At 43.2% G+C, this 20,669-nt stretch overlaps 1 protein-coding gene across 1 annotated transcript; it reads right to left on the bottom strand.

Moving 5' to 3' along the window:
• Positions 1-5,790: 5,790 nt before the first annotated feature.
• On the bottom strand, positions 5,791-15,283 carry LOC119649036. The gene is made up of 3 exons (XM_038050995.1): positions 14,794-15,283; positions 13,821-14,039; positions 5,791-8,739 (listed from the first exon to the last, which is right to left on the bottom strand). Exons 1-3 carry the CDS (start codon positions 15,097-15,099, stop codon positions 5,872-5,874), a joined length of 3,393 nt encoding a protein of 1,130 aa, XP_037906923.1. The 5' UTR covers positions 15,100-15,283; the 3' UTR covers positions 5,791-5,871.
• Between the last annotated feature and the right edge of the window lie 5,386 nt (positions 15,284-20,669).

Here is a 20,669-nt window from a genome sequence, read left to right as displayed (position 1 = left end):
GGGACTGCAGGTTTATATGTGCTAATCTCAGCATGACCTGGTTGCGTGGGGGTTCGTCAGTCACGGCGGATCGTCGATCTTAATTTCCTCCAGCAGCTCGTTGATGGTGTCGAATGAATCCAAATCATCGTCCGCTTTCATGGATTCAAACATATGCGTTCGTAACACCGAACCGCACTTTATAGTCCGCCCATTCTACACTCTGCGTTTATGGTGAGTTGAAACGATTGGAACCCGGAGTTCTTTCTCTTTGATAACCAGCCAGTCGATCATGGGGATCCTGTGGTTATGAAGACACAAGGATTCGAAGAGCTTGTCATTGTCCATGCGGATCTTCGGCAAACAATAGCAAGTAACCGGCGCTAGTTTGCCGCGCCACACATAATTGATTCCTGATCACGTCGCTGAAGGTCTTCGTCTCGTCTCTCTACTTCTCTTGTTTCAGTGTTCAACCTCATATTGATATCGATTCCGTTTGAAAACGGTGGGCTTCGTCAAAAATTTGGAAACATTTTTGAGCAGTATTAAAAAAAATTTATTTATTGATTATTCAACAACAATATGCATATCGAAAGGCGCTAAGGTGTATACCAAAGTTATTATTCATATTTAAGGTTACCAGACAGACAGTTGCGAGTTAGTTGAAGCTAATCCATAATTTGTAAATTGGATTTCATTAGTTTACACTTCAATAATATCCGGAAAATCACATTGGTGATCTCCTTGATTTGCTTGATGGTTCTGTTCCCTGTATAGTGTAAATGAGGATAATCCTGAAAATGGAACCCAACCAATAATTAAGAGCTCGTCACTTTTTTGCAAAGGGTTGACGTAAGCCTAAACAAATTGAAGTAAAAACGCAAACCTTCTTCACATACGTTTACTTGTAAACGAACTGTTTCAAATTACACCACTGCTGATGGATAGGTGGCTTCGATAATTTGGGCCGACTGCACCTTTGAAGTTGATTAAAAGTATGACTAAGCCAATCTCAAGGAGGCCATGACCACCGGTTCTGCAATCCGATGGATGATGTTACAAAAATCAGTGGGTGCTCCCCTGTATGTCATCATACATGGTTGCATCTAGTCAAAGCAAATAAATTGAAATTGATTACATTCAATTGAATCTTTAGCGTTACATTCTTGTATCGTAGATAAGCAAACAGAAGTGGTCCAGATTGGATTTTTGTTTCGTGTCGAAACATTTTTAATGAAGGAATATAATTCATAGTATGTAATATGTTCTGTAGAAACAAATTTGTTTCAAACTTAAGACAACTTTCTCAATAATTTTAATTAATCTGGGAAGATATTTGAAGTCTTCTATCAAAAAGCAGAAAAGTATGAATTCTAATCATCATAAATTATGATCTTACAAAATTACGATAACGCAAGTGTTTAAGAAAATGGAAATTGATGTAAGACCTCAATACTGGCATATATAAAGTGAAGCGAAATGAACAATACGAACATACTATAAATATGCATAAAAAAGAAAAATTGTGGAAAACCTAGACTGCTTTGAGGTAGGTCATTACAAAAGCTATTCTCACTTTTAATGTTTTTTTTGTTGCAATTCGTAAACAACTTGAATGATGATACGGAACTGAGAGAATCCTTAAAATGATGGAATTGCATTTGATACGAAATTCATTCAATTTACCTAAACAAAAATTTGCATTGAATAATATCAATATTTGCATGCAAATTCGCTGGCAATATTCAAATCTCTGTGAAATTACTGGTGATTGTAGCATTCTTCAACAATGCCCAACATATCCATGGTAAAATGCTTAACACCTTCCGGCATAGTCTTAGTATGAAATTAAAAAATCAAATGTAATCAATGTCGAAAACGGAGGCAAGAAAGAAGCATCTCGAATTATGCAATTTATATGCAACAAAAAGAACGGAATGCACTAACCAGCGAGAATGCCTGCACTGAAAACCGACTCAATCACCTGCGCAATTTCTTCGAAGCTCAGTAATGACTATGTGAACTGCAGTTGGTATGCAATTAATAAAGCATGCGTGAAAAGGTAATCGAAAATAAACTGGATGCAGTTAAGTAGACCGCGTTATGGCGATGGAGAAGTGGTGAATATATTCAATTATTATCTTTTGCAATTATAATACCAGATAATCACTATGAAGTTAATTTATCAAATTTCCTCGTAGGAAAAATTTACAATTCTCCTAGAAATGTCGAAAAAGAAAGATAAAATCTCGACACATTACTGTAATTCATCATTATCATCAACGGCGCTACAACCGTTATCCGGTCTAGGCCTGCCTTAATAAGAAACTCCAGACATCCCGGTTTTGCGCCGAGGTCCACCAATTTGATATCCGCAAAAACTTCCTGGCGCCCTGACCTACCCCATCGCTCCATCTCAGGCAGGATCTGCCTTTTCTTCTTTATCTACCATAGATTAGGATTAGGTGACTCGTCCACCGCAACCTGTTGAGCCAGATTTTCTCCACGACCAGATAGTCGTGATATCGCTCATAGATTTTGTCGTTATGTAGGCTACGGAATCTTGCATTCTCATGTAGAGGGTCAAAAATTCTTCGGATGATCTTTTCCTCGAACGGGGCCAAGTGTTCGCAGTTCTTTTTGCTAGGAACCCAGGTCTCCGAGGAATAATAAAGACTGGTAACATCATAGTCCTGTACAGTAAGATCTTTGACCCTATGGTGAGACATTTCAAACGAAACAGTTTTTGCAAGCTGAAATACGCCAACAACCGTGCGCGGATTTCACCGTCGTAGCTGTTATCGGCTGTGATTTTCGAGTGTCTTCAGCCTTTGTCCCGCTGACAAGCGGAGTCGGCTCGTCGTGATCGGTTTCGCCATTTTATTTTATCAAATGACTGATCTGGATGCAATTTCGGGGCTTCATGCATCCTTCAAATACGCTGGTAAACCAGTCGGGTCTGGTCTTAACAGCTAGTTTAGGAGCTCTATTGGGAACACCATCCAAATCGGGTGCTTTGTTATCACCAATTCTCCTGCAAATTCCCTCAGTTACCGCAGGTATGATGTATAGAGTAGAAGATGCGGGTAGGTTAGTTGTGGTGTTCCTCCCCTCATCTTCTTCATAACCACACTATACTCCCTTCCCCAGGGGTTTTAGTCTGTCTCTGGGCAAAGTTCCTTGAAGCACTCTCGCTTGCTGGTCCGTATAGTCTGCTTAAGCCTACCTCGAAGGTTCACATAAACTTGCCGTTTCTCGTCGAAGTCCAGTCTTCCTCTAGATCGTTGACAGATGGTTCTAGCTCGAAAACATGCATCTCGCACGATCTCTTCATTCCACCAATAGTTTGAGCGTCTTTTCGCGAGAACTCGCCGCTTCTGCATAGCAGCGTCGCATGCTCTCGTTATGCGTCCCATCAGTTGCTCTACCTTTTCTGTAGCCGCACCACCGGGATTATGGCTTCCAAACAGCATCTCCATGAATGTATCCTCTTCAAACATTTTCACGGACCAGCTCTGGTTTTCAGCTCCGCGGGATCGCACATCGTCGCATCGCCCATATTCAATATCGAGGAAAATTGCTTGGTGCTCGCTATGAGTATAATGCTCACTGTCAAACCATGCCATTCTCCTCGCCAAAGTGGTGGTCACATATGTCAGATCAACTATTGAGCCTGAGCCTGTCCCACGAAAAGTGGAAACATTTCCCGTATTGACATGCACCAAGTCTAGCTCCGCGAAAGCATGGAGCAGGATACGGCCCCTGGTGTTCGTAGTCCGACTGCCCCAGACCATGGTCCACGCGTTGAAATCACCCGCAATGATCTTGGCGTTTCAATTTCTTACATCCGAGACTAGCATATCTAGCATTCCTTCGAATTCTGCTATCGTCGCGCTTGGTGAAGCGTAGTAACTATATATGTATGTAGATACCGGCTATTTTTCCCCTGACGAATCCACCTTCTGGAAACTCCATCACATCTTAAATGGCTTGATTTCCACAAGCCTATATTGCCATCTTACCAGTTATATCTGCAGTCCAGGCACTGCTCTTATTACTGCGATAAGGTTTGCTGATTATGGCGGCTTCGATTCCCTTCTCGTAGTGGTTGAGGTTGACTTGTATCAACCTCATTTCTTTCCTGCATTCAAGGCTCTCCTAAACGCTGGGCATCTGTTGCTGCCTCCATCGTGCCGACAGTCGACGCCCTTTTTGGGAGCGTCCACCGGCTCAGGATCGGATTTGACCTTCCTGAGGATATCGACGTAAGCCATATCACCTTTTTTGGAGATGGTCCATGCTTCTTTGGCTCCTTTTTGCGGCTTTACCTCCCTTGGGTCGATTGGAGTCGGCGTCGGAGTTTCCATGGTTTTGGTAAATTTTATTTTCATTTCCCTTTGCCGGTGCGACGCCTTTTTGCCTTTTCGCGTCCTGCGAGGATCCAAAACAATCGTTCGCCCCTCTCTACTCCTCTTTCCACCTGTGTTACCTGTGTGACGCTTAATTCGAAGCATTTTTTCGTCCTTGCCAGTACTGTACAAGACCCGAATAGCTCGGATCATGTTTTTGATGGCCTGGTGCACATTGTACTTCTCCTTTATGAAATCAGACAACTCTGTTATTTTTCCTTCGAGTACAGCAAACGATAATTCGTCCGTATTCTGACACTGCTCTTCTGCTTGGTTTTTCCACTGAGCGCTTCCGTATTTATTAGCCCTCCGGTAGTTTCACTGATTTCCTTCCTTCATCAACGTTTATTTCAGATGAGATCGCAAGATCGTCGGGCTTCCCCTAAACGGATTAAACACTAAGTCCTACTACATGTTCCGACCAGGTGTAGACATCCCACTATGGGCTAATGAATGACCAGTTTATGGGGCATCTTTGCGTGTATTTTTAACAGGCGTTCTCGGGGGTGAGGTATTGCTTTTAAATGCCTCTTTCTCCAAGCTCCAGGCTGTAGTATTCGATGCAACGGTGGTCAAGTATTCCACCATTGAAGCTCTGCAGACGAGGGATATCGACGGCCAGGAGCCTGTTTGCCCACTCCTAAAAGCCGCCGGTTCCGGGATTCCAAGTCCCCGCATCGTAAGGGAGATCCCTTCTTCTTCCATATTGGTTTCTTGTTCTAGATGTTTTTCCCATAGCCATTTTTTGTCCACAGGTGGGTGTTTTTCTACCACTTACTCACCCTGCGCATAAACATGCCCATGCACATACGCCTCCAAATGGGTACATCCGCACGAAGGGACGCGCCTGATGGGAGATCTGACAACTCCACACAGGTTTATCTGCCTGTCCGGCAAATTCATTTTCTCCGAGATGGCGGTAGCGATTGACACAAAATTTGGTAGAAAGGTGGGGGGTCCCCATGCATGCATTTTTTTCATAAAATATTGGATAACCATGTGGGGTATCAAATGAAAGGCCTCACTTAGTACTTTGCAAAACCGGTCTTAGTTTTGACACTTGTGGGAATGGTGGGGAGTGAGGGAGCTCGAAAGTGATCATTTCTTTAAGGGCCCCGTTCTCTGAACTGAAAAATCTGAAACAAATCAAGTCAGACGGTCTGCCGGAAATCAGGCAAAATTTGAAAATTTCCACGACCCCCGGGTGGTAAAAAATTGGCAAAAACGCAAAATCGTCGGATTGCTGTCAACGATACCTTGTTCGAACACAAGAGACAAGGCATAAACGCTTTCGAAAACAAACAACTCTCTTACAAATTCATTTCGTGTATATTATTTACTTCTTTAAGTTGCACAATATTATATATATATGACTAAAAATATATCTGCATTTATATAATGCTATAAAACTTTTAGACAGACACAAACACAAAAAATTATTTCGCACAAATAGGGCGCAGCTCAACATTTACATTGATTTCGGCTAATGCACAATCACCTGTAATTCTATCATATCCTGCCCATTGTTGGTCAACAGTCGTACCTGATTCTGGGAAAGAAGCATGGCATTCCCGCTGTTGTAAACAGATCTGTCATCGTGTTTATTTCTGATCGAGTAGATTCGTCCCGAATGCACCATATGACACTTAGGTATGGTGCTGTATCTATGCCAAGCAGTGAGACTGAAGTAAATAGGAAGATCATGAGGACTCAACCCCGTTAACCATATCATTAAATAGTTCTGCTGACTGTTTAGGACCTCCTTGCTTCGTGTGTGATAAAGCGGTGAAATTAACTGCAGCATACTCACTTTCGTTGCCATCACTAGTAACGGAAGGTAGTCCTTGAATTCCTTACTTCCAAGGTCTCGGATTTTACCGGTGACCAAATATAGAATGTGGCACTTGTTCACACCGTACTCATCACTTTTTGGGTCCAGAAAAATGTTTCTACATTTCCCAGGTGTAAGGGTTTCAACCGGGATTTTCACATGATCCATTTTGATATGTTTGGAAAACTCGGAAACGAATATCAACTTACTACATGCAGTGATCGGACAAGTTATCGGACTTCTCGGAAGGTTCAATTCCGCTGCAGCTTTCACTTCTCTCGGGATGTGATCTACCAGAGAGATTTCTGTATCGAATCGGCTTATCGGTTTGAATTGTGGTATAGGTTCGGAGTAGAGATCAATGGGTGGGGAAAAGTGCGCCCTCCAAGCTGTCACTGTGGTAGTTACTGAGAAATCAGTAGGATAATCAGAGGAGCTATACATTGTTGTGTCGATAGTTGGCTTTTCGGAGAGTTCTGGGCGAAAGGAATACTTCTCAAAATCCGATCTAAAAGTAGCAGGTGGAGGCATTCGAGTGCCTAGTTCGAACAGCTCCTCGGAGTCAGGATCGTCGCTTGGGAGATTCAAAATTATCTCCTTCAATTGCTTCAATGTGATATTGGGGAACTTTTCTTTAATGAACTGTATAAACTTGTTAATGTCTAGCAATCCCACTTCATTTGCATTTTTCGGCTCCTCCCTGTAATCATCGACCAAGTTTCTTGCCACCGTTTTCATATTGACGTTTGTACAATCATCCCCAATTGTCGTGATCATCGGGGGCGGCGGAATAGTTACAGGAAAATTGTAATGCGGTGGCTGTTGAAAATAATAAACATTCGTTTGGATTTCTCCTATTTGTTCAATCTGCATATGGCTATCATCCATCGGTTGAGTTTCCAATCTCTGATATGTCTCCCCACCAAATGTCCTTGTAATTGGGCCACTAGTTTCAGCTTCAGGAGAGTGCAATGTTGTTTGCTGCATTATCGTTTCATTATATCGAATATTCGGTGACAAGGCATCAATTCTCAGGACTTTTTCAAGGTGCGGTCTTCCAGGGTCTAGTCGCGGTTCACTTATCAACTCGTTTTGATTTGTAACGATACAAACGTTTTTCTGGAATTGTTCTAAAATTTCATTTACGACATCTGCATCTGTGTTGTCCGTCTCCTCAGAGTGAATGTCAGGAGCTGGTACTTTAAACCGAGAGACGTTGAAATCATGCGGATAGTCCTCTGAGAAATAGATGGAACGTGACTTCTGAGTTGAACATTTACTTGGAATTATTAATGTCAAATCAGGATTCAGTTTTGGGTAAGACTCAGTCGACATACCTACAGTTCTTGACTCCCTCTTTTGACTATCACTTTGGGGGACGCTTTCCTCAGTCTGCTCTATAACTTCTACATCTTCAAGGTAGGTATTGAAACTTTCACTTGGAAATACAATACGCTCTTCAGATTTCAAAAAATCTTCAGTTTCTGACTCCCGCTTTTCTGCCTCTTCTACGATTTTAGTACAAAAGTTTGGTTTCGTGTCAGGCACTCTTTCAATCTGTTCAGGACCCTTCTCGAATTGTGAGTAAACTTCATTCATTATTCGTTGTCGAAGCAAATCCTTCGATTGCTTGACGATTTCATCGCGCCTTTGACTGCCATGGAATTGCAGTGTCGGGAAAGCCGTTAAGTTTTTCAACGCTTTTTCAACTTCGGAGTTTATGGCATCGGTTAGCTTATTCGCTCTTGGGATTGAGGCTACTTCAACAGAGCGCGGTGGAAGCATTTGATCATGGCTGTCAGGACTTTTCACCATGAAGACATTCTGAGGTTTCTTGGGAGTAGTATCGAACTGGGAATAAACTTGATACCGCAGCTTCTCTCGTAAGATCGCATGCAGATTTGCATTCCTATCTCGAGGACTTTCGATGCCGTTTGGAGCTTCGGTTGAATTCCGGTTTTGTTCCTTTTCCTCTTCGTGCACAGGTTGAGGTTCATTTGATTTGGCTTGATTTTCTAGAGGAAGCACTGACGGGGCTAGACAGATATCCATCATTGTTCCAACATCAACTTTTCGAACCTTATTACTACCTCCCGGCTTATGTAAAACCTCTATACTTGGCTTCTTAGCATAAGATAAAACTTGTGGCTTCGACATATCATGGACAACTAATCGAGTTTTGGACGTTGTGATTATCGCAGGTTCGGACATTGTTTCGCCATCTACCTTGTAAGCACTTACATTGCTAGGTGGTATGTAGTTGGTGGCGTTCCTAAATTCTGTTAGGTGTTGAATTACTGTGCTGGAGTCGGACAAATTAGGATCTGCAAGCTTTGTATCCGTTTTAGAGGACGACCTAGTAGCCATGGTGAGATTCGGACGCTTATAATATTCATGAATTGTATTCACTTGTGCTACACGTTCATAGTAGTCTCTCATTGGATCGAAATCAGGAGAAACATCACCGCATATCGTTTTCAAATAAAGTTCCTTTGGATCTTCACGGGTTTTGGGAGTTTCCTATGAAGAAATAGGAGGAAATTTGAAAAATTAATAATTCACCAAAATTACAATGATAACTAGTGACCAAATCCTTTTTAATTTAAAGCCTTTCATTTTATTCTTCCGAGGCTACAAGTGTTCCAGCGTTAAGTCCTGGGTACCTTTAGGGGTCGTCAGCGACTTTTAACGGGTCTTTTACGATACGGGGTGTGACGTCCTCGAAGTGCTCAAGCAAGTTGTTCTCACCCCCTAGCTGGCAGTATACCTGCGCCCTAGGTAGTAGCCTGAGAAAGCCTCTCCGTGAAGAGCGAACCGCGAATGACCTTTACTAGTTGGGACATACTGAAAGTTTACAGGAGCCGTCGATGGGGTGAGGTGAGCCTAGCTATCATGTAGCGTCCCTATCTGGCAAAAAAGGGCAGTAAGTATCGCTAGTCCTGAGCAGATGGATTCGGACACAAACACACAACTGTCCTAGCTAGAACCGAAGAGGAAAGGGTGATCAGGAAATACGCACCAGTGTTGAGGAGTATGCTGTCGATATCGTTCTTCTAGAGAAACGTCAGCAAAGGCTAACTGGGGAAAAAGCGGAAAGAAGACGGCGTGCCTGAAGGAGCCCAAAAAAAGTCGTAGAAGGAAAACAGGAAACAACTGACTACGCCGCCAGAGACCCATTTGACCAAAGCCAAGGAAGTTGCAAACCAAAAGCCAGGAGCAGAAAAGACGAGGAAATGAAGAAGGACTAGACCATCGGCTCTGCTCATTAAGCCGATGGAAGGCAAGGCATTTGCGGAAGTCGTTAGTGAAATCTGCTACTGGACGAAACCCGAAGACAACGGAGCAGAGGTGTTTCCATACAGAAAACGAGGAGTGGTGGAGTCCTCGTCGAACTGGCCCCGAAGACGACCAGCAAGAGTACGTTCTGCGAAATGGTCAAGGGGTTATTCGGGGAGAAGGCTCTTGTTTCTAGCCTAGAGCCCATGTGCTCTCTAGAAATCCGGGATCTTGACTCCCTAACAGAAAAGAACGAAGTGAATGAGGCGATAAAACGTGAATATCCAGAGGTAATCAATGCCCGGGTAGGTATGACCTCTATAAATGCTTGAGGCCAAAAGTTCGCCGTGGTGGAAGCCCCCGAGCAATATGAGAGGAAACTCCTTAGCAGTGGGAGAATCAAAATCGGATGGGTAGTATGCAGGGTGCGAATGCGGATAGTCCTCACCAAGTGCTACAGGTGTCTGGACTATGGACACACGTCAGCAGGTTGCAAGGGGCCGAACGGGAGGACAGCATGCCGGAGATGCGGCCAAGTGGGTCATCAAGCGAAGACCTGCAATGAAAGCGAGAGTTGCGTTCTCTGCAGGGATCGTGGCGCGCCTGGTAAGAGTTTCGCACACACTGTCGGCTCGGGACGATGTTCGATCTTCATGGCGGAATTGGAGAGGGCTAGGGTGCGAACGGCATGATCCGCATTTAACAAATTAACATGCACCGGAGTGCTACTGCTCACCAGTTCCTAGCACAGTTCGCTGCGGAACTAAATGCTGATCTAGTGCTGATTAGCGAGCAATACCGAAACAAGGACCTGGCTTCATGGCATCTCGACTTATCGGGCACCGTTGCCATCTGGGCTCGGGACGAAGGTCGACCTCATGTTCTTGCCCAAGGCCGAGGGAATGAATTTGTCTGGATGCGGTGTTTAGGGATAACGTTTTCTAGCGTTTACTTGACGCCGAACGAGACGATGCCGGACTTTCGGTGGCGATTTGATGCTGTGGAGGACGCTGTTTCAAGCACGGATAGTGGGATTCTGGTAGACGGTGATTTTAATGCCAGGGACCTTGAATGGGAATGCTTCAGTCAGACTCCAGAAGGAAACGGATTCTGGAAATTGCAGTGAGAACCGGACTCGTAGTTTTAAACACCGGATCCACGCCAACGTTTCGGCACCCAGGCTGTGAAGGAAGCATTCCTCACATCACTTTCACGTCGGAATCTCAGGTATCATCGGTGGATGGGTGGCGAGTCCTAGAAGACTTCTCTCACCCGAAAAATCGAGGCTCTGCAACCGATGGACCACATTGTACGGGCATTATTCCCCAGTAATCCAGTACGGGGTGATGTCGATAGCGCGAAAAGCGTCGAGCACAATGAGAGAACCCGAAGAAGCGGTTCTCACTATGAAAAACAAAAGGGCTCCAGGTCCTGATGGTATCCCGGTGGAAGTTTACAAACTAATGTTCCGCCAATTGCCAGAATTGCTGCTTGAGGCGATCAACCCTTGCTTGAAGTAGGGCAGCTTTCCTTGCCGCGAGACCCGAGCTTCCGTCGGAACGGCTGTGTATGTTTGACACGGCCGGGAAAGTACTCGAGAGGCCTATCAGGAGCAGACTGACTGAAGCGATCCGCGCCGCAGGGGACTTATCCCAAAAGCAGTACGCGTTCAGAACAGGGAGATCCACAGTGGATGCTATTATGGAGATCGTAGATGAGGTTCATCAAGCAAGGCACGTAGCCGCAGATTTGGACGGATAGTGCTCCTCATAACATTTGATGTCAGAAATGACTTCAATTTGCTAGGCACATCAGAAGACTCATTACACGTGCCTATCTCAGGCGGATATTGAGGGATCATTTGAATGACCGTTCGCTGCTCTATGAGACGCTAGAGGGCCAGAGGAGGATGGAAATTACGTCGGGAGTACCACAGGGATCCAACAGGGAACGTTTCCTACAATAGTCTGGTGAGACTCGATATGCCCGGAGAGTCACGCCTGGTCGGTTATGCAGACAACATTGCGGCACTTGTTGCCGGACGCACTGTTAGCAGCAGACTTGGCATATTGATGCGACGGGTAAGCAGATGGATTACTACTCAAGGTTTCAGCTTTGCGCTGGAAAAAAACTGAAGTAATCATCTTGATCAGAAAGAGAATGCCAACGCTGCGTCTCATATCTATAGGTGAGTTGATCAAAACTGGCGGTCAAATACCTTGGCTCGATTCGAAGATGAGGTCTACAAGTATATTAAAGCAGCAGCGGACCGAGCTGCAGCTGCCGAATGTTGGGCGCCGTATATCTACTAGGAGACGTCACAGTATGGGAGCAACGCAGTCGATTCTGCTCTATGTCGCGGAGGTATGGGCTGATGAACCTGACAAGGAGGTGCATCGTAACCGGTTACTTATCGCACTGTCTCAAAACCGGCCGGCTAGTTCTCTGATGACAGGGAGGTGTTTAGTTGGTAGTCCGACAGCGTACTGTCTAACACTCTGTGTGTAAACGCATTCACCTATCCTACTCCCAAAACAAACAAAAAAATTCGACTAAAAAGTGGTATTTCTAGTAGAATTTTCTCCTGTCTTTTTTTCTAAATTTCCATCCTATTTTCACAGTTCTTGCACACTCCTTAAAATCCCTATGAGGGGTGTAAAGAGAAGATGAAAATAATGCCGCAAAACTAAGCCTGGAGTGAAAATCGTGCGGACTCCTGTTATCTCTTTTTTCTTCATTGATGGCCCGAGGAAACTCTAGGCCCGGAAGAAACCCCCTTTTGCACCACCCTCCTCCTCTCGTAAGACCTTATCCTTGCCCAATATTTGGCCTATCAGCTGATTTGCCTCATTAATTCAATGATAATCCATTCTACGAAATTACGTCAATCTCTATTTATTTACTGAAATATGACCGTAAGCTCTCCTTCTTCAAATTTTTCTCCACTTTTTTCCGGCTTTCAAGATACGACAGTCGACGTATTTTAATACACAAGGATTTTTTCCAAATCACGAATTGACGCTCATGAAGGAATTAACAATAACTCATCAAGCAACGATAGCCAACGGTGCGAATTACTTAGGAGAAATTCCTCTTAGCTGTAACGATCACTTTGTCGGAAGGTGTCACATCGGTATATACTAAAGGTGATCGAAACAGTACTAGCCACACGCATTCGCGCTACGATGAGCGATGATATTAGGTGATCTTTGGTAATATAATATCACATTCCAAAATATACTTACCACAGAAGTAATATCATCATGACTTGTTTGTTTTTGTTTAGTAACGCTCGGTGATGGCAGTGGCATGTTACATTTTAAGGTTTTGACTTTTGTGATATTATATGCACTGTTTTTAATGTGTGACTTATCCACTTCCGCCTTCCAATCACTCTGCATACAAGTGCCCTTCCTGGGCCCTGCACCGAACAGTCTGAACTTGATCTTGGTGTTCAGATAACTGCATTGCACAGGAAGAACGTCACCAATACCAAGAAGAAATTATATAGGTGACTGGCGAACTCCGTTATGGACCTCGAAATCCTTCTGAGATTCTACCTTGGTGCAGTACATGACATTTTGTGCCATCATATTACAGTCTGATAATAGATTTTACTATTTCCGAAGTGCCTCTCCTCCATAGAGCACTTCAGATACACTCCCTGTTCACACTATCGAGAGCCTTTTCAAAATCGAACATGGGTAGGTGCAGCCAAGATCTAAATTCCGCGATTAAACTTTCGAGGGGTTCTTTCATCCGATCCAGGATTATTTTAGTCATTATCTTTGCAACGGTTGGCGAGTATGCAGATACCCCTCCAATTGTCACACTCAAAACGTGTGCCCTTTTTTGAATCATGCAACGTTATGGTGACTAGCCATTTCATCCACAAGAGGAAGACTCTCAGCGGAAGTGATACGGTTAAGAACCGTGAAAAAGTGTTCTTCCCGGTTCTTCAGTTGCTCGTCAACGTGGATGAGAAGTCGACAATTCTCCTTTACATGACCATCGAAAAATTTGCGACTACAGGGATAGCAATTTCTACTAATGTATCCGCCTTGGGAGAGAGTCTCTCAGTGGTGCTTACAAGAATTCGATTTTGGGGCTCCAGACCCGACCAAATACTAGGCTCGTACAGACCAAATACCAGCCTCGTACAGGGGAGCAATTGAAGAAGCTATACAACATGTAATGAGCCTATCTACATCTCTATCCACTTGTGATGAGGGGAGTCCCCTTCTTGCCAGCTGCCTATCACTGTTTACTATCATAAATCATCAATATCAATAATAGAAGATATCAATTTCCGTAAATCTACATACCTCAATCCGAATGCTTTCGTTGCTTGGAGTTTTGAACTGACAAAGACTTCTCCTTGGCCTTAGTTGGTCAACATTCAAGTCGATTTTATTCTCATGATTCGACGGACCCCGTTTTGGCAACTCGGGGGTGGGATTATGTCCAATTGAGCTGTACTTGAGAGGCACTGAGTTGTCGTGAATATAGTTGACAGGTGAACTGGTATTATTGTCTGCAAAATCCTGATAAAATTTCTGGTTAGAATTCAATTGTAGAAATGTGTTATGATATGTATATATATAATTTCGGACCTTTCCAAATTGACTTCAGGCTCTTTTAAACCTATTTCAAAAAATTTTCTTTTCAAATTCATACTTTTCTATTCCAAAATAATAACTTTCCATTTCAATTTCATAATTTTTTCAATGTTATCGTAAAGTCACCTATCAAGTTTTCACCAATAGAAAAGGATGAGGGTGGGATTCTGTGCGGCCTATCAATTTTCAATCATTATTTGTTTTAATGGACCATGGGATTCGACCTGGAAACCCAACATTCCAGATATAAAATCGTGTATTTATGGATACAATGAAGTACACCGAATTTGGAATGGAAAATTCTGAGATTGAAAAAATCTGAAATTAATTTGGGAAGGTTTGAAATTAGTTTGGAATTTCTGCATTTGGCTTGGAAAATTCTGAATTTGACTTGCAAAACCTGTATAAGAATTTAATAACTAACTAACTTGGTATGACCTGATCCTAATCTTTAGGAAGTCATGATCCATTGGACAGATTGAGACCACAACAAGAGGAAGCATGGAATTTGGAAGCTTCATTTGGAAAGGAGTTTTGAGGAAATACTTCAAAATATCATAAGGTAAGATAGCAATAGCGAAGGTAGGTAGAAATAGCACTTTATATCCCTAGGCTTTCAGCAAGAATCCATATATATTTTCACATTTAGTGTAATATGTAACCAACAATGTCTCTTTACCTCTGAGTCATGAAACTCAAACATTCTTGACCAGTTTTCATCTGAATCCGAATCCATATTGAGTTTTATATCAATTTCCCCATCGCTCATTTGATTGGAATCATCAGCAGATGTTTGATGAAATATTGTTTTCGGGATCCCCTCAATGAGAAGTTCCGCTCGGCGCACAATTCTACCATTGCAAAGGCTGCAGCGACTATATGGCTTGGGTGAGCATGTTCGGCAAAATACGTGGCCGAATTCACATATGTAACTGTCAAAATTTGGAAGGTGGATGGAGAAAATTTTACATTTTGAACATATCATGATTCCCGAACGCGAGCGAACTGGTTGGCATAAATTAAAATCAAGCGAACATCGGAATTTTTTGGGTGTTTTTTTTGGAAAAATTAAAGAATGGAAGGTGAGATCGGATGCACACAGTACGCGACGCGGATGCAAAAATAGAAAATTTTGTGCCAACTATTAGCTATTTTATTTACACTGATATTTGTGCATTTGACTAGGGAACTATGTATATCAAAAAACAAGGAAATACATTGTGTCAAAATTTGACGGAAACTTGCTGAATGATATGTAGGTTGCCCTGATTGGTAAATTACGCTAGCTAATATAATACTAATTCCGGATTCACATGATATCGAACAGGACCAAACTGAGTGCAATTTACTCCCTCCTGAAATGGTCACCTTTTAATTTTTAAAAGCTTGGGTGCTAAGCCCAAAAATTGGTTGATCCGTGGATCTCTCGTCCCTAAACGTCCCCCCCCCCCCCCACTTGTTTTATGCTTGCCTCTTACCTTTCCAACCGATCCTGCCGCGTCTCTTTTGACCGCTGTACTTCCCGCTCCTTCTCTTCCTCTTCTGGCGTCCCACAGGGGTCTATTCTAGGTCTTTTGTATTTTTATTTTTTATTAACGACCTTCCTCCCCTCCTTACTTGTCCCTGTTTGCTCTATGCAGACGACCTTAAGCTGTTTTCCGCTATATCGTCGCCTATGGACTGTGTTTCCCTTCAGAATAACCTGGACACTCTGGTTCGTTGGTGTTCGACTAATGGTTTAGCGCTAAACGTCAGAAAGTGTCACTCTATGTGCTACTCCCTAAAATCCTCACCCATTTCTTTTTCCTACTCGCTTGACGGACATCCTGCTTAAATTCCACTCAAGACCTCGGAATCACTTTCGACAATAAGCTCCGCTTTGACACCCATTGCCTCGATGTCATCAATCGAGCAGCAAAATTGTCAGGCTTTATTCTTCGCTCCTCCTCTGATTTTGACTCCATCCAACCCTCCTTAGCTCTCTTCAATTCCCTTGTGAGGATTACCTTCGAGTATTGATCCGTGATCTGGTCATCCACTCGTAACTGTGATTGTCTTGCCCTTGAAAATGTGCAACGTAAATTCGCCCGTTCTCTCTTCTTTAAGAAAAGCTTCCCTCGTGTGGATTACCCCTCCCGCCTCCGCTTTCTAAACCTTCCCTTCCTACAACAGCGTAGATCCTATCTGGATCTATGCACATTCTTTAAACTTTCCTCGGGCCTGATGGACTGCTCCGCCGCTGACGAGATCACCTGCCGTCCTGCGTCTTATAACACACGTAACGCAGATATTTTCAACGTGCCCTTCACGGTTCGTAGGATAAGTTTTTTACTTTCTCCTCCTCCTCCTGAGGACAATAATTAATTGGAATTCTCTCTGTTTATTGTCCGTTAATTAAATAAATAAAATAAATAAATAAATCAAAAATGCTAGAATAAGTTGCTCTCCATTTGATCCAGTCCGACATCAACTGTATGCAGACTTCGGATCTTTCAATCCTTAAACAAAAATTTTATCTCCGACTAAGGTATGGTCTACACTATGCGCAGGTTTAAGCCCAATACAATTCGCATTCAAGTTGTGTGTTGCGAATTATATAAGAGAGCATTTAAGATATGTCCGACCAGACCAATTGGAGAGGAAATTGCTTCCCCTTTTTTTAGTTCACTTGGCAGCGAATTATTTTTTTTTTTTAGAAAAGAAAACTGAGGGTTTCATTCATAGCTGAGGCGGTTTATCAGACGCTGTCCCACCTCTGTCTTGAGTAGTGGAACCTAGACCAAACTTTTCGCCCAGTTAGCATTACGACCTTATTCCCACGATTTGAAGTGGAGCGACTTTTCCTTCGTAGAGCTGGATTAAGAACTAAATCGACGTGCAAGGCCCAACGATCTGAAATAATAATCATTTAAAAGGCAAGATATATTTTCTACGTCGATATCCTTCGTGCAATAGAATGAGCGTCATCGGCCGAATGCAGGAGGAAATCAAAGGTTGAATCAGAAGACAAAAGGGTTTGAATTAACAGAGCCGAATAGCGGTCAAAGGGTAGTATGGGGCGATAGGGATTGGTACTAATGATGGAGCATAAATCCTGGGAAAAGTTTTCTGAACCAACACCAACAACTCTACTACCAAACCCTATCTCCACCTCCACGTACTGACCGTTGACCGCTAGGAGTTTCTTGCTTTACGAAAGGCTGCAGACGGAGAAGGATGATGGCGAGTCTCCTGCGCCTAAAAACAGGAAAAATTGTACCAACTGGTGGTTCAGGTTGGTAGTGGGATACGGCTGACAAACCTACACAACACAAACAACTTGTTACAAAGCCACAAAAGAAATCTCGGACTAGACTGATAACACAGCGACAAATCCTGCAACGAAAACGGAATAACGATTTGCATACTTTCTCATGGAAGATGGCGTCCCTGCGCAGAGAAAGAGTTGCAAGCAGCCAGTCAATACCCTGTCCCAATATAGGGTAGATATAACAGCGTTGCAGGAGATGCGTTAGATAGCAACCGGTTTCCTGGAGAAGAGCTACTTCACTATATACAATAGTAGCCATTCAGTAAGCCATGGACTCGGAGTAGGTTTCTTAGTCACTCAAAAATTGAAACCTGCTGTTATGGGCTTTAAAACATAAGCGAATGGTTATGCACTCTGGGCTTCCGAGGCAAATTTAGAAATATAAGCCTCTTCAACTTTCACACCCCCACAGAAGAGACCACAGAGTTGAAGGAGAATACCTTCAATGAGGCAGTAGAACGAACCCTCGAAGCCTGTACCAGGTATGATATCAACATTATATTTAGGGATTCTAACAGCCAAGTAGCTTACATAGGGATACCAACGATAATGGATTGCAGATAACGCAAATAGCAGTGTCACATGAAATGGTTGTTGGAAGCGGTCCACAAACAAACGCAGGCTTCGCCAGACTGGACCATTTTCAACCAAATCGACCACGTGTTGATTGATCAGCTTTGATGAATACCAAAAGATATAAGACGGCTAATATAGAAATGGATCATTTTCTCGTTGGCATGGTACTCTGGGCACGAATAACAACACCACCTTGAATCCCTTCTGACAGCACAACCCACCATAACAGCTGTAAAAGGGGGGAGGGGGGGGCGGGTAAATGGGTGCCGTCAACACAGTTCTTGGAGATAAGCATCAACAAATGATCTTCCCAATCACCTGAATAAATACTTGACAGCAGTCGCAAAAAAAAAATTGGGAGCGGCTGGCTTAACGATGAATGTAAGCAAGCAACGGAACGAAAGAGTATCGCATACCGAGTAATGTTGTTTCCTCTCTCCGGCAAATAGTGGGATAACTATTCGAATATGAACATCAGTTCCATAATTTTTTCATCGATTTTAAGGCCGCCAATGACAGTATAACCAGGATAAAACTGTGCACGTCCAGAACAGAACTCGGTATCGCGACGAAATTGTTAAGACTGACTAGGTAAACCATAACCAATGTGCGAGGCCAGATAGAAGTAGCAGGGTCTTGAGATCATTCAACATCAATAACGGTCTAAAACAGGGGGAAGCCTTATAATGCGAAAGTGATTCGAGATGCTGAGGTAAATGCTAGATATACCATCCTCTTTGAGCTCATCATCTTGGTAAGAACGACCCAAGAGGTACAAACTGCCTTCGAACAGGATCTCGAACAGATCTCGGGATGCACATTGGTGAAGACAAGACGAAGTACATGGTGACAACGTCAGCACCAAAAACCAACCGACCAAAAGCAGCAAATCGCACTGGTCAAACGAAAACAATAAAAATAGGAGACTACAACTTTGAGACCGTTGATAATTTCTCCTATCTAGGGTCGAAAATCACAACTGAAAACAGCTACGACGACGGGAGCCTATTTCAGCTTACAAAAACTGTTTGGTCCGAAACGTCTCACCTCAGGGTCAAAGCTTTTACTGTACAAGACTATGATCTTGCCAGCCCTTATATATTCCTTGGAGACCTGGGTTTTTAGCAAAGAAAACTGCGAACTCTTGGTCGCGTTCGAGAGAAGAATCCTTCGAAGGATTTTTGGTCCCCTATATGAGGATGGACGATTCCGTGGCCTACATAACGACGAAATCTATGAGCTATACTACGACTGTCTGGTTGTGAATTAAATCCAACTCAAAAGGTTGCAATGGACGGGTCATTTAATCCGTATGGATGAGGATGATCCATCCCGAAAAAGCTATAAGGGCAATATCTATGGTAGAAAAAGAAGACGAAGCGGACCCTGCCTGAAATGGAGCGATGGGGTAGGTCAAGACGCCACACAGCTTTTAGAGATATCGAATTGGTGGACTTCGGCGCAGAAGCTGGATGTCTGGAGTTCGTTAATAAAGGCAGGCCTAGACCGGATACCGGTTGTTGCGCCGTTCTTGTTAAATAGAGTATCATTATAAAAAAGAAAGCACATGGAGGTACATAGATTACAATTTGAAGCTTGCCGGTGGAATTAGCGGTTAATTGAAGAAGAAATTAGTTCGTGTGATAGTTCAGAAAGTAAATATCTCTAAAGTGTTGCTTCAGATGTCCCGATTTTAGCCAATTTGCAACAGTAAGTAACAGTCAATATGATAGATTGAAAAGGTTTAAAAAGTATGTCGAAGAGAATCATTTCATCAAGGATTGTACTAAAGGTCCACGTTGCATGTTGTGCAAAGAGAAAGAAGATGTGGTCGACCAGGCAGGCCATAAAGAAGGAACTTCAATCGCACGGCTAAATAAGATTGATATAAATCAATCCCTCTGCAAAATGGCTGCTTGCACTAACCATCCGAGAAGCAAATGTAGACGTTTCGTAACGTGCAAACCATTCCGAAATATGTTGCAATGCGAAGGAAGGAAACAACAGCATTCTCGAGAGCTCGCTTTATAAGGACGAACATCTACATAATTCATCTATATAGTTGCTATGCCCTCAGAGTGCCACAATTGCATAATATGCGAATATGCTACACAATCCGGTGTTGGCCGCAAGAGACCATAGCTTTAAAATAGTTAACGGCAATTTCAGCTCATAGGCTTTCAAGTGAGGAAACCGAGTGTTGCAGGCCAGAGGTCAAATAATGCTTGAAACCCTGGCGGAGCTCCACATTGTATTGACCATAGTTGGATTTCAGTATTCAGTATTTCGTCCTCAAGAGTGATTTGCTGTGATATGACAAACATTACAGCCACAATAACTACCAGGCTATTTTACTCGACATTAGAAAGGATAGAAGGGGCATCCAACGGTGTCAAAAAACTAGACTATTTGGGTGGTCTGTTGGATGCTTCAAAGGGAACATTCCGGGCGACTCTAGAAGGTGGCAACGCTTCAAGGGCAACAGCGATATAAAAGGCGAATCAGTTGCTCCGAAGTGTAACTGAAGCATGTGACGCTACACTGTCGCGACGACGTTTGCACCATAACCAATAAATTTCGATTTTGAATTTTTGTTTGAGGAGGGAGTCTGCTAATCTGGAATCTGCTATCCACTTAATGCGGACCGGACCAGTCGGAAGGCAACATGC

The sequence above is a fragment of the Hermetia illucens genome, chromosome 2 (assembly GCF_905115235.1).
Source record: "Hermetia illucens chromosome 2, iHerIll2.2.curated.20191125, whole genome shotgun sequence".
Classification (NCBI taxonomy): Eukaryota; Metazoa; Arthropoda; class Insecta; order Diptera; family Stratiomyidae; genus Hermetia; species Hermetia illucens.
This window is presented reverse-complemented; position numbering and strand designations above follow the sequence as displayed.